This window comes from Syngnathoides biaculeatus, chromosome 10, assembly GCF_019802595.1.
Source record: "Syngnathoides biaculeatus isolate LvHL_M chromosome 10, ASM1980259v1, whole genome shotgun sequence".
NCBI lineage: Eukaryota > Metazoa > Chordata > Actinopteri > Syngnathiformes > Syngnathidae > Syngnathoides > Syngnathoides biaculeatus.
The window spans coordinates 17,757,202-17,772,159 of NC_084649.1; the positions used below are offsets into that span (position 1 = coordinate 17,757,202).

General features: G+C 41.9%; 2 protein-coding genes across 3 annotated transcripts in view; both read right to left on the bottom strand.

Moving 5' to 3' along the window:
- Nucleotides 1–3,952: 3,952 nt before the first annotated feature.
- On the bottom strand, nt 3,953–6,917 carry LOC133507449 (PAK4-inhibitor inka2-like). The gene is made up of 3 exons (XM_061832459.1): nt 6,802–6,917; nt 6,641–6,703; nt 3,953–5,017 (listed from the first exon to the last, which is right to left on the bottom strand). Exons 2-3 carry the CDS (start codon nt 6,641–6,643, stop codon nt 4,091–4,093), a joined length of 930 nt encoding a protein of 309 aa, XP_061688443.1. The 5' UTR covers nt 6,644–6,703; nt 6,802–6,917; the 3' UTR covers nt 3,953–4,090.
- Nucleotides 6,918–9,402: 2,485 nt separating this feature from the next.
- LOC133507689 (guanine nucleotide-binding protein G(i) subunit alpha-2) overlaps nt 9,403–14,958 on the bottom strand; it is a 37,276-nt gene continuing 31,720 nt past the window's right edge. For both annotated transcript variants that reach the window (XM_061833001.1, XM_061833002.1), the window contains 4 exons: nt 13,445–13,574; nt 12,553–12,706; nt 11,481–11,676; nt 9,403–10,358 (listed from right to left, as the gene is read on the bottom strand). In XM_061833001.1, the coding sequence (XP_061688985.1) occupies nt 11,486–11,676; nt 12,553–12,706; nt 13,445–13,574 (475 nt within the window). In that variant the 3' untranslated portion in view covers nt 9,403–10,358; nt 11,481–11,485. The remainder of the gene's footprint in view (nt 10,359–11,480; nt 11,677–12,552; nt 12,707–13,444; nt 13,575–14,958) is intronic.

Sequence of the window (14,958 nt, forward strand, 5' to 3'; positions counted from 1 at the left end):
TAGCCGCAGCGTGTTTGCAGAGGCCGCCGTTGTTTGAGGTCACAGGCCATTGCCAGACCTTTTTTCGTCACATCTCCACGGCGTGCCTCCATGCATTGCCGCCCGTGGCTCTGCGCCGCCTCCCTGGTGTTTGCATTCCGATTGTAAGAGAATTATTGGTTTATGAGGAGGGAAAACATAGTTCGAATATCCCATCCGAGGAGAAGGAGGAGGAGCAGGATGCCGAGGATTTTTGAAACGAGGACGCCACTGGAAGCGCAAACTGTAAACAGCTTTGTTTGGGTCAAATCTAGCAGCAGGATGAGGGGTTTCCTCCTCTGAATTTGATGGCACACACACACACACACACACAGAAAAACAAACATCGGCGGGCCGTGTTCATTGAGAATGCTCCTCCTCAGGTTTCCCAGATTAGTGGGACCTTTTGCCAATCGCTGAAGCCTCGGGCTATTTGAAAAGAACGACACTGTCATCATTGCCAAATATGGGAACCGTGGGATTTTAGGATTCCACAATCATAAAGAAGTGTTCGAATCATCTTGTGAGGTGCGCTTTTTAAAGTGAAATCCCTGCGTGTTGTGTTTAGATTGCAGCAAAGTAGCGCGTGAGGGTTTTGTGCTGTGTGCGCTATCGAGCTTAACATCTCTGGAGAGCCGCCGTTGTGCTTGGAGTGCTGGCCACGCGCTCCACAAATGCCGCCTCCACCAGCCACTCACGTCCTGTACACCCCCACCCCGGTTCCTGACTTTGGGGGGCAGGGAGGGACACGACAATTGGCATGGAACACATTAGAAAGACCCCGTAAAGGAAATTCAGGAATTTGTTTCACAATGCTTGATACTGCACGTACACAATTAAATGTTGAAAAATTTTGACCTGTATCGTATTGAATTGTAGTGTTGAACCACTTTGGACCTGTTTTGGTCTAGAGACTCATCTAGAGACCAGATTTTGAAGGTTTTGGTGTTTTCTCTCACTTGACTAATAAAAGGTTTGGATCCAGCCAATGAGCAGAAGAATCTGCTGTTCTTCATTAACGTGATAATAATGAGAAACTCTTGTTCAACCCCTGTAGAAACAACAATAATACTTTCAACAACACATTCATTACAAATGTTGTATATGAAAGATTTTGAAGCCTTCGTGATATTCTTGCCAGGTTTTCTTTTTTTTTAATCATTAAAATTTCCCAGGGTCACTTTACATGAATTTCAAACAAAATGATTGAGAGAGCCGCTCAGTTCGGCAGAATTTTGCACAAAAATCAACCGTTCATTCAGGAGATTCCCCCGAAATCCAACAAAAGAACACATTTGAAGTAATCACAGTTAATTTTGTTTTAATACACCATTAAAATAAAATGTCAATGAAGCTAACAGAAAGCTAATTGTCTAATATTGCATTGCTTTGGGTAACTTACAGTAATTTACTCCCACACAATTGTTTTTCTCTTTCCTACTGACTTACTTTACAAATCCAATTATTATTTTATTTTATCTTAATTTTAACTTTTTAATTGATAACAGGCATTAAATTTATTTTATCCATGTTTTCATGTGGATTCACCAATCCATGGATTTAAATTATTTTTTTTATATATTTTTCCCCCAATTCATTTAGATTTCTCTTTGTTTTATTTTGTTTTTGAAGGGGAAAACAATTCCAAAAATGTATGTAATATGGTTTATCTTATTTTTCTATCCATCCATCTATTCATTTTCTTAGTTGCTTATCCTCACAAGGGTCACAGGAATGCTGGAGCCTATCCCAGCTATCATTGGGCAGGAGGCGGGGTACACCCTGAACTGGTTTCCAGTCAATCGCATCTTATTTTTCTATATTTTACGAATTGTCTGTTGTATTACATTGTTATAATAAATTCTCCGATGTATCAAGTGTCCAACATTTCTAAAAGTCCCCCCTAAAGCAAGCTACTAAAAAGACGAAACTGGGCATCTGGAGCGTCATAGACTCCCAATGAGTCAATGAACAAAAAAATAGATGCACTGGATATGATCAGAGAGTTTAGATTCATACATTTTGGTCCTGATTTCCATGGAAAATAAATAATGGCCACTGGGAGAAAAATATATATATATATTTCCGACCCAAAATAAAAATTGTAATGAATTGAAATGTTTTTTTTTTTGTTGTTGTTTTGTTTTTTTTTTGCTTGTGATGCTGCAGAATTTCAACCCATTGACCTTGGACAACATTTCAAGTTGTGTACGGCAACATTTGCATTTGGGTTTCGTGCATCCTCCGAACTTTAAGAAGCAGATGCTGGCTGCCGTCTACGGGTTGGATGATCCAGTGATGCTGGAGCGCTTTCAAGATCTAATCGAGGACAGGCTGAGGATGCTGTTGAAGGAGTGAAGGAAGTGCCAGCAGTTGGCCCAGAAGATCCCGTACACTGCGCCATCTGGACACAGCTGTTTTGAGCACCCAAGCCCCCTTTAGCACACGTGAGCTACTTGGATGAAGAAGCTGGACTGGATGATGAGGTCTTTGCATGTCCTCACATGGCACCTGTTCAACCATTTCAAATAACCTCAGTGACCCATGAGCAACTTTTCCATCAAAATGGAACCTTGAGAAGTCTTGGACGCCTTTTGGATTTGGAGTCTGGCCGACTCTTTTGGGGAAAATGCATTTCTCCGAATAATTTACCGCCCCTGGTCTTAGTCCATGTCGTTGAGTTTTTGTCTGTCCTGGGTTCCTCAATCAGTTTTATATGGTCCTTTTGCAGTCGGTATGTATTGTTTGGGTTTTTATGTTGAGGATTGTGTGCCATTTAGTCTTATGTACATGTTCCTGTTCTGTCAATGCAGTACAGGGAGTCCTCTGGTTACAACGGTCTCGACCTGAAACGTTTCGACTTTACAAAAATGTTCGCCCCCCGTCCGCCATGCTTCTGCAGCCAAAAACGCGGAAACATGGAAACGAAGCTCAAGATCATAAAAAGATAGGAGAAAGGAGAGACACCGACAAACACCGGTAAAGAGCTAGTCGTCCGTCGGTCGACCGTGGTGACAGTTATCAAACCGTATTTTAGCGCATGCGAAGTGTTCCGTTCCTATGTCGGATACAGTGATCACAAAAAAAACATTCTTTGATACTTATCGAGATGGACAGGCTACTTACATTATGGATTGAGGACCAGATTCCTTTGCAATAACTAAGCACAGCCTCCCCTTCCTCTTTTCCATCCACCTCTCAGCAGTAATGGTAAGTAATGGTAAGTACAGCATCTTGTTTGTTTATTTGTTTTTTTTTATACAAAGTATTTTGACGTAAATTCTGACTTTAATGGTGAAATCCGACGTAAGTCGAAAGTCGAGTCACATCACCAGCACAGGAACAGAACCTGTTCGTAACCAGAGGACTCTTTGTATTTGTCAGTCTTTGTTTTTAAAGATGCTGTATCAGTTAGGTAAAGATGAATGGCAACGTGTGACGTCTACATGCTGCACGAGATGTTTGTCTGCAAGAAGACAAAAAAAGAGGCAGAAAAAAGAAGCTAGAAAATGAAAATGGAAGAAGAGAATGATAACAAAAAGACAAGTTGAGAAAATGAAGAAAAAAGGGACTGGAAAATGAAGACAATTAAATCACGAAAAAACGAGAGAGAAAATAAAGACAGAAGAGGAAGCCTGAAGACAGAAGATGACACGAGAAGAAGCCTGAAGACAGAAGATGAAAGTAGACAGATGAATATTGAGTGATGAAACAACCGTTCCAACCTTTGGACATGTTGGAGTCATCAATGAACCTTCAGCAACTTGCGTGTTTTGGGAATGTGCGAGGAAGCAAAGTTTTAGAGCACAGCAATTCCACAAAGGGTTTGATGTTCCAACAGAGATTTGAGTCCAAATCTTGGGACTGTGATATTCAAACATATTTCTAAATGATTTAGAGACTGAACTCCATCTTTTATGTGGAAAGAGTTTTTATTGCTTTTCCTGGAAAAATATTTGTTCTGCTGGTAAAGATGAGGAAACACTTGACAGATTTCTACAAAATGAGATCAATTAAATAAGGTGAAAGTTTATTTGGGTTGATATTTTGGACAAAAATCGATCTTATAGAGTCAGATGTAACCGATGATGTCGTTGCAAATTATGGGCTGTCGGCTGCCCGTTTTCATGAGGGCGGCGAAGTGGTGAAAGTCCGAGTCGAGGGCGTGCAGGCCCGTGTGCGATTGGTGGAAGAAAGGTTTCAGCGACCGGAGTCCCACAGGGCAGGACATCCGTTGGGGGGCCTCGGCGGCCCTGCCCCCTCGTGTGGACTCGGCTGGTTTCTGCCTCATCTCCACACTTTTGGACATCCCGGCAAGTCGCCGCTTCATGTTGATTAAAATGTCCTTGGCAAGACGCCGGCCGGCACTGGGCTTTAGTTGTGGAGGCTCAGGACACTCTGGTAGGTCCATCCAGTTCTTAATAAGGTCCGCAAAGCTATTGTCCCCCAGAACCAGTGGCTGTCTGTTCCGACTCTTGCTTAGCAAGGCTGTAGTCCAGTCCTCTGGGTCGCTGGCCTCAAAGGAGGTCCAGCGCTCCAGGCAAGCGTCCGATGTGGATTTTGGCCGGATCCGACCCGAAGGGCCCGTGTTTGTTCGGAGGCAAGCAGAAGAAGACACTCGCACGTTCCTCGTCCTTCTCAAAACGACACCTTCATCGTGCCAGGAGGCCTCCGAGTAGCCGGAGTCGAAGTCCAAACTCTTCTCACTGTTGGGGGAACCTTGAGCCAAGCGCTCGTTGGGTTCTTCGTCTTCGTCCTCCTGCGGGTTGGCCAGGCAGCAGGCCGAGTCGTACGTGCTGGCCTCGCTGGCCTGCGACACTCGCTGCTTGGAGAGTCGCTCCTGCTGGGTCCTCTGCCTCCACAAGCGGGTCACGGCGAAGGAGCGCTCGCACGGCTCGCTGAGCGGCCTCGGCCGGACCGTCTGCCTCGGGTCCTGCGGGGAGCGCATCGCGTGCTGGGCGCGGTTCTGGAAGCAGTCGCCGGAATCTCCCACACACAGCTGGACAACCAAACAGAGACAAACACAATACGGTGAAGAAGCGGACGCAACAACGCGACGCCGGCCACAAAGTGCATCCAATCCCGTGCCAAGCTGAGACGTGATCGCTTTGTCGTATTGTTTCTGGACCAGTTGGATTTTTAACTCATTGGTCTCTGCGAGAGTGTAAACATATTCCCAACAAACCTCCGAATGGACCATCGCCATAATCAGAAAAAGTCAGAAAGCAGGATGCACATTTTAGATGAGGCGAATTCTCCCTGCTTCCTTTGGGAGGGGAGGAAGTTACGAAGGGGGGAGAGAAGCGTAGATGAGTAGGACACATCCTCTTACGCAGGATGTTGACTGCTGCACGCCGCAGCGTGAAGGCTACATTGTGAAATTACACTATGAATCATGATGAAGCGTTCAAAGTTGGTCAAACTGAAATCTACAGGACGCACCGCCACACATTAACCAGATCATCAAGTGAAATTTACGTCTTGCATGCTTAGGAGGCGAACGTTTCCTAAATCCTATCAGCCCCGGTCACGCGTCATTAGCGACATCATCCAAAACAAAGAACGGTGGAGTCAGGAAAGCAGAATGTAAAATATACAATCCTCTGTAATAATCTACGATCCATCCATACAAGATGGAACCTATCGTAGCTGCCTTTGGGCAAGAGGCAGGCTCCACCCATCAATCGCTCGCCTGCCAATCACAGGCCACAAGTGACCATTCACACCTATGGACAATTGACACATTTATGGGAACCGGGAGTACTACACAGGAGCCCCTGAGCCAGCATTCAAAACTTCAACCTCTGGACTATGTCCTCATTACTACCTCAGCATGTCATTACTTTAATAATAAATGATTACGTTCATGTTATAAACACAACAATGACAACAATTTAGACTTTTCCAAGATAATAATCTTCACTTTTACTTGACACAATCAGAAATATATGAATTTAACACTATGTATATTACTGTGGTCAGTAGTACAAAATGGTGTATGCATCATAGTTAGACACCTTTTGGTTATTTAGCGATACAAAAAGGGTCACATAATTAGAAACAGCGCTGAGTTGGATGTATACACTATATTGTAAACACAATTAACAAATATTTTGCTTTATAAATACTTCCCTGATAGTTTCACTAAAAACACATTTCTTAGTTTGGATCTTACTGGGTCACTACAATTAGAATATTAACAATAATAATGTCAAGATAACGCGTTTTAAACATGTCCGTCCTTTCAGTGTTTTGCTTTTGGAGACTCCATATGATACAATGTTATCACAGCTGTGAGTTCTGAACCATTTGGGACCCCTCTCCTCCTCCTCCTCCTCCTCCTCATTCCCCCTTTCCTCCCCCCCATTTGGCGGCATGGCCACACTGTGCCACCATCCCAAAAATGTTCTCCTCGGCTGCCTTCACACAACAAGCAATTGATGTGTCCACATGTGCGCTCTCAGCAAGAAGTGTTTTCCACTTGGGTTGGAGGGTGAGTGGAGGATTAACACAGAGCACCCACGAATGAGGGGTGGGGGGGTCCACACATTGATTTGCTCAGCTGTTAAATCAAGACGCTGTCGCTGCACGCAAGGGAAAAAAAAAATGAAAACAAACTTACCATTGCTAGTAAACGTCTGCAGTGAAGTTAAAACTTTGTTCTGCGTTCTCTCTTAAAAGTGTTCTGAAAAGCAAAATGCAAGAGCAATTATGGTCACAATTCACAACATGTCCTTTGATTTTATACCGTTCCTTAGTATTAAAAAAAAAAATAATACTGACCTTAGTATCCCCACCCAAAAGAAGAAAACAAAAGAAAACACAACTCCTCGTGTGTATTTGACTTCCGATGAATGCGCTGCTGCGTCCTTCGTGTTGGACTCAACCGCAAGGCTGACAGCACACTTTGTAGAGGCCCGAGTGCTCGGCCTCGGCCAATGAGCGCACAGCAGTCGGTCTCAACCAATAGCGAGGAGCCTTGACCGAAGCCCCGCCTCCTCCAATTTGTCACCGCTGGAAACTTTTTGCAGCAGTCACGAGAGAGGATGATGACTGGGATCAATATGATAGAAAGTGCATAAGTATTGGATAGTATTTAAATGTGATTAGTAATAATATTTACAATTTGTATTAATTATCAGTCAATTCATCAATATTTTATGTGAGGATAGGCGGCGAGTAGAATGGGACCTATGTATGCATTAATATATTTTTGGATGTCTCCATGTGTGTGATTTGGTTCCGTGGTGTGCAACAAAATGGATCGGTACCGCAAATTAAATGCTGCCCCCCCCCCCCGAAATATTACAATGAATATATGACATTAAAATGAGTATTTTAGAGATTACAGGCGTTTACCCAGTGAAATACAGTCATCCTTATACATATATAAAGCATGTAAAATATAATATTGAAATACAATAATTTTTGAGATTCTGATTCACGACAAGGGTAACAGTAACTATGTGTAATAAATACTGTATAGACATTCGTTTGTACATATATCAAATGAGGGAGGCAAAGTAAGGTCTATGGGCCACTTACGGCTCACTTTGTTCTTTTATCTGGTCCACCCAGCACTCATCTTGCATGTGACAATACTAAGCCATTTTCTCTCTTGTTATAATTGGTTTATGACACTGTATATATTAATTTATCGCAATACATAATTGGCTAGTTGCTTTACTGCACTAACCTTTTTAAAAAGTAAAATAAACACTTCTCTATAACATTTTTGAAATAATTTTATTATACAATTAGTCATTTTATTATAATTAAATTCATTATAAATGATACCATTTACGCATTAATACTTATTTCACTGTTAAAATAAGTCATTTTAAATAGACAGTACATTTTAACGTTTAACACGGACTTTTTAAAATTTTTTTACTTGACTTTTAACGTGGCGGTTGAACACGAAAGTTAGCCTGTGCCTCTTTTATAAAGTACGCCGCCTGGTGGCTGCACCTGGACCTACTTACTTACTGTCTTATCGCACCGCTTTCACATTTTTTGAATTGTCCCTGAATGCAAAGTCTCTCCACACCTTTTGCCCTCAACGTGTCAGTGAAAAGTATTCATCATTCTTTGCTTCGGCGGCTTTTTCAAATTGCATACAAGCCATTTGGCCTTATTTCGTTTGCAAGTGAGAAAAGTTTGCACTTTGTGTCCGTGACTGAAGGCAGATGCAGATCAACTCTTTCAAGTATCGTCCTCCAACAAGTCGAAACATTTGCATGCAGCGCAGTCAAATGAAGGAATTCTCGTTTTGGTTTTTAATGTTTAAGAATGAGAAAAATGAATGGACGTCATTTGTTTGAAATACTCCTTAATTGTACTTAAAAGTAACAACTGAATACAAGAGAAACATGCTTTACCAGCCACAAAATTTGATATAGCTGCACAGTTTTAAATGTGGATTATTTCATTTTTATGAGTAACCCTGTCAAACAAAGAGGATTTGCAAAATTTTGACATTTTTTATTTATTCATCTGAAACAAATGACATTTTGGGGTGAAAAGTGAGGCATCCATTTTTTAAAAGAAGCGGGCAAATGTTGAAATTTAATTAAAATTATTATTGATGTACAAGGTTTATTTTCATATTTTCAAACTGCACCATATGCATTGCACTGCAATTCATGACTAATATTTGACCAGGCACAGTATTTGCTTAGTATTAACTAAATACTACAAATCACGGGTGGCACGGTGGATCAGCTGGTAAATCCTTGGCCTCACAGTTATGAGATCCTGGGTTCAATCCCAAAGCCGTCTGTGTGGAGTTTGCATGTTCTCCCCGTGCCTTGCGTGGGCTTTCTCCGGGCACTCCGGTTTCCTCCCACATTCCAAAAACATGCAACATTAATTGGACACTCTAAATTGACCCTTGGTGTGATTGTGAGTGTGGCTGTTTCTCTCCATGTGCCCCGCAATTGACTGGCAACCAGTTCAGGGTCTACCTCACCTCCTGCCCGTTGACAGCTGGGATAGGCTCCAGCACTCCCTGTGACACTTGTGAGGATAAGCGGTGAAGAAAATGGATGGACGGATGGATGGAAAAGGCAAATTTCAACCATAAACCATTTTTGTTTTTAATGTTAATTTCTGACAGTCCTTATTATGTTGTTTTATTTATCCATCCATGCATCCATCCATCTTCTTACCCGCTTATCCTCACGAGGGTCGCGGGGAGTGCTGGAAATGTGAGTTGCAGCCCTTTATATTAAAATATTGACCTTTTCTTCTTTAAAAAAATGTTCCGTTTTTTATTTTCAATGTGAATGGAAATATAATGTACAGTACTGCCATTGTGACTTTTGCAGTGTTGCTGAAAATATGACATCTTTGGTCAAAAAACACCGTAGAATAAAATTCCACATGACCAAACTTTTATTATTTACATTTACCAAGTCACTCGCTTTAATGTCAACAAACAAATACTGCATCATCCTTGCGAGTCTTCACTTGGGTGCAGTGTAAGCTGTGGATACCGAGTAGAAATAGCCCTAATTGACACCGTCAAGAACACATATGAAGAAACACGCGTAAACAGATAAAGGCACAAACATAAACATCAAAAGGAAAGAAACAGAAGACACGCTACTTGACAGTAAGTTAGCAACGGACGTCATTGAAAAGCTCACAGATTGTGTTCAATGTATTTTTAAACGAGTGGTACGAAGCAGCCGTCAAATACTGTAGAAGATGATAAGCTCGGGTACAGGCTAATTCGTGGAATGTCATGCAGGAGAATACTGTGATTATTATTATATATCAATGTTGTACAAAAATTGTCTTTTTTTTTTTTTTTGTCCACGTAGCCACTCACATTCTCCACGTGTCTTAAAAGTTGGCTGATAAGACCAGTTGATATGATATAAAATAAGATTGCATTCTATCTTTTAATAAATCTCAAGGGAAAACTAAACATTAAAAAAAAAAAACATCATTAGTGAATAAAATGGGCAACTTAAATTAGAATTTCCACGAGATTTTCTTGATGCATAAGAAATATTCTTGGTGCATTTTACGCGCGTTCCGATAATTCAATTGAAGCCAGCTCGTTTTTCCGCACGAGTGGCTGCTAAATAATTCTCACCCGATGAGGGTGTTTAAATATTCATTACGAGGAGTACAAAGAGGCGGAACAACTCGGAATACATTTGGGCGGAGGACCAACGTTACAGCAGGGGGGGGGGGAGGTAAGATGGTAGCAAATTGTTGATTGTTGAAGTCCTTTCAAGGTTTTCCCCTCGCAGGAATGACGTCTGTCGTGGTTTTCATTATGAAACGCAGTCAAATTGTCACATGGCCGCCGCAGTCCCACCAACGTCCTGACACAAACACAAAAACAGACGGACACTGACCACTTTCATGCATTTATTCCGAATTCCCCTGTTGCATCATGGGAATATGTGCTCGTTAGATACGATGCCCAAATTGTGCTTTAAATTTTGACTATGGATGAGAACCCAAATTGTCCATTTTGGTATGTAAATTACATTTTTAGTGTCACTCATTTTTCAATAAACTGAACTTGTGTTAATCAGGTGGGTTCTACAGGATTTCAAAAAAATTCCATTATAACACAGGTGTCAAATTCAAGGCCTGGGGGGGGGAGATCCGGCCCGCCACGTGATTGTACGTGGCCCGCGAAGGCAAATCATCGGTGTCAAAATCTGTGATTCTTGTGTCCCAACATTTGAAATTGTCATGTATCATAAATGATCATGTGAGAAGCAGTTTGTGTTACCAGACGGGAACAGTGGTCGAAAAACCCATTACGCTTGATTTCTGATTCCAAAACTAGTTAACAAATTTCATGCGTATATATGATGAGGCCATTCAGGATTTCAATGGCTTCATCATAACGGCCTTCTGAGGGAAACAGAGGGGACAAAAAGGAGTTTGACACCCGTGCACTATGAACAACACAATTTGAGCATTAATTCCAGTAATCTCTTTGGACACCACAAGGGGGCGCCTGGAAAACCACATCACACTTTTCAAACCACTATCCTAATGCGGAATGATCTGGCATCACCAAACTGCTATTTTTACATTTTTTTATTTTAATTCCTTCCGGGCCACATTTAATTGGTAAAGCTCACAAATGAACCGGTTCTTTTGTATATGAAAAAAAAAATTGTGTGTAAAACAACTAAATGAGCTGATTTCAATCATCAAATGCTGTACTCATTTTGCTACTTTTCTTCTATTTTTAATGAATTAATAAGTCATTCATGAAGACATGCATGAAAAATTATTTCACCAATAATTTTCTATTTTTTGATTGCTGCAAATCAAAAAAGCAACTATTTGAATCTATTTTAATTCATGCAAAAAAAAGTAACTGACCTTCATTTAAAAAAAAAAGTATACACAGTACACCTCAATTAATACAATTGAGTGAAAAATGTAATTAATGAATCCAACATGTATTATGGAAGCATTACCATGTTCAGAAAAGTCCGCAGTCCTTCAAGTTGTTCTTGATGATGACGTCAGTGACGGCGTCGAAGACAAACTGCACGTTCTTGGTGTCGGTGGCACACGTGAAGTGGGTGTAGATCTCCTTGGTGTCCTTCTTCTTGTTCAGGTCCTCAAACTTGGTCTGAATGTAACTGGCTGCTTCGTCAAACTTGTTGGCCCCTGCGGGGATGCAGACAAATATTTGCTTGGTTTGTTTGCCGGTACTGTACTGTAAAGTGAGAACAGAACACGAAAGGATCACATTACTTTGTTAAGATGAAAATGATCTCAAATTTTAAAAAGAGAAATTCTAATGGTTGATGTGGACTTTTTTTGTGGCGATAGGTTAGCTGGGATAGGCTCCAGCACTCCCTCAACCCTTGTGAGGATAAGCAGCTAGGAAAATGAATGGAAGGATGACCCCCCCCCCTCCGTATCATTGCCATTTTAGACAAATTAAGGAACAAAGATGACAATTCAAAACCTTTTTTTTAAAAATTAATATCCTCTGAAATGGTGGCACGGTGAATTAGCTGGTAAAGCGTTGGCCTCACAGTTTTGCAGACCCGGGTTTGATCCAGGCCCCGCCTGTGTGGAGTTTGCATGTTCTCCCCGTGCCTGCGTGGGTTTTCTCCGGGCACTCCGGTTTCCTCCCACATGCCAAAAAACATGCAACATTAATTGGACACTCTAAAATTGCCCCTAGGTGTGATTGTGAGTGCGGCTGTTTGTCTCGATGTGCCCTGCTTATTGGCTGGCAACCAGTCCAGGGTGCACCCCGCCTCCTGCCCGTTGACAGCTGGGATAGGCTCCAGCACTCCCCATGACCCTTGTGAGGATAAGCGGCAAAGAAAATGGATGGATGGATCTAACCGTCACCCTAACACTAACACAAAACTGAATCAGATTAAAATGTCCCTAAACTCTCCTCAGTATGCTCAGCAATGCAATTTGGACAATTAAATGTCTAAAAAAAATAAAATACATCCATATTTTTGAAAAACGTGCTCGTTTTTCTTGGGTGTTCAGAACCGCCGGTCGAAGTACAGCGTGTACCTGTGTACTCTGGGAAGCAGATGGCGAGGGGGCTCCGGGTGATCTTCTCCTCAAAGAGGTCCTTCTTGTTGAGGAAGAGGATGATGGAGGTCTCGGTAAACCACTTGTTGTTGCAGATGGAGTCGAACAGCTTCATGCTTTCGTGCATGCGATTCTGAAAAGGACACGTTTTAATAGCTCAAATTGAGGCAAAACATGCTCCGGTCTAAGATATAAATGTAACTGGAATATGGAGATTGGTTTTGGAATACATTAGCAAAGACTGGGAAGTAGACAGCGGACGAATTTTGGAACCATAGCGTTCAATTGTTTTTGCAATTTTTGGGGGGTGAGGCAAAAACGGTGCCACTGGGCGTCGGGAATGAATTTCAGCGAGTTTGTTGTCATCAGTGGTTATGAGTGCACCGGTAGCTCGCTAGCTAGCTAGCTAAGACTACGGTCCATCGATGCATCTTCCCTGGATGCCACAGTTTACAGAACAATTTATTTCAATTCCTAAACGAGAAGGCCGTTAGCTTGAAAACTAGCACGTCTCCTCTCTTCCCACACAAAGACGACCTGGTAAGATATATTTTAGCAATTATTCTTAGAACAATATATTCTTAATTGAATCATTTTATATCCTGTACTGTACTTCTATTTTTTTTAGGGGGGGGGGGGAGTGTTTTTACAATGTGCCACCAGGGAGAGCTGTTGTTCAATATTTCAAACGCAAAGGGCTTGTTAAAGCATTACAATTCATCACCTGTGCAAATAATTGGGGTCAAATGGTTCAAGTCACTTTGGATTTGGACACTCAATTAATTGAACAGCAAAATGGATGGCGCAATCATACGAAGACACGTTAAAAGCCTCGTAACGACGAGCAAGCGATGTTCAGCACCGTCCTCACCATCTCCTCGTCCTCGGCCAGGACCAGGTCGTACGCGCTGAGCGCAACGCAGAAGATGATGGCTGTGACGCCTTCGAAACAGTGGATCCACTTCTTCCTCTCGGAGCGCTGGCCTCCCACGTCGAACATTCTGGAAAAGTGGGGTTGGGGGGGGGGGTGCAGAGGAGACACTTGAGCGGGGTAATGTGCACTTCAGGTGGAGCGCACTGGTGCCCGAAGACATGAGGAGAAAAAGTTCAGGTCAAATGCAATCCCCGGATGTGCCCTAACGTTGCTTTGGGAAGTGAAGGAGGCGGAAAAGCATCCGACTGAGCATCGGTGCAGCCTCGAAGAGACATCATACAGTACAAAATGGAAAAAGACTGAGCATCTTCTGCTCGCTTCTACCAGTGACAAAAGGACAGAATTTTTACAAAAATTGAAAAACGATTCCCTTCCTGCATTTATATAGGTCATTTCAAATACAGATGCAGGGGGTGAAGGTAAACACAAGAGCAGAGCAGGAAACTGGTCGCACCAAAGTATTCAGACTGCTCACTATTTGACTGAATTTTCCATGTTGAATATTTTTTCGTACCACTAGTGGGCGCACCACAGAATTAAGAACATGTGACGCCAATGTATTATTTTCCTATTTAGATAGGGATCTGGTTCCTTCATGGGGCATTTGGGCATTTTAGAAAATGCACAAAAAATTAATAGAGTGAAAATGTAGTGCAAGTGTAAAAAGGTAAACTTATTAATACAAAAGAGTGGACAAATGGGGGTGGATTTAGCAAATTCAGATTGTAGTAACAGTGTTGTATAGTGGAGTTGGGGGGGCGTGAAACCATTTGGTCACTAGTGGACTTGATGACTTATAATTATGCACATGTGGCCATTTCAACCATAATTTTTTTAATGGTACAACTTATTATTAGAATAGTAATAAAGTCACGCTCAAGATGATGTTGTGGTGCTTTTTTCCCCACATTGTATTATTATTATTATCATTATTATTACCCATTCAATTTCAAAGCTGCTTATCCTCACAAAGTTTACAGGAGCACTGGAGGCTATCCCAGCTAATTATTATTGTTGAATTATTTAATTCTTACCTAATAAATGTAATCTGGTTAGTATCATCATTACTACTACTACTAGTACTACTACGTGAGATCTGTCGGGGTGTAAAGATTGTTTTGACCATTTGGGACGAGCACAAAACACCGTAAAAAATTTATGTAGAAAAAATCTCATTGCGCTGTTTGATGGTTTCGTGAAAAATGGAAATTGCACTTCTGTTTTTTTGATACTGTTCTCGTCTACCGCATGCATTTACGCAAGCGTTAGCACAGGCCCATTTATCAAATGTTTGAACACCTAAACCTCTGCTGACATACATCCTCTGTTAAGCACCAACGTCGGTCCATTAGTATCCCACGTAAGTGCTCGCGGTGCTTCCAGCCCTATTTTACACGTTGCATAAAAATATGTTCATATCGACACACAAATGGAGTGCGGGGGCGGGGAAT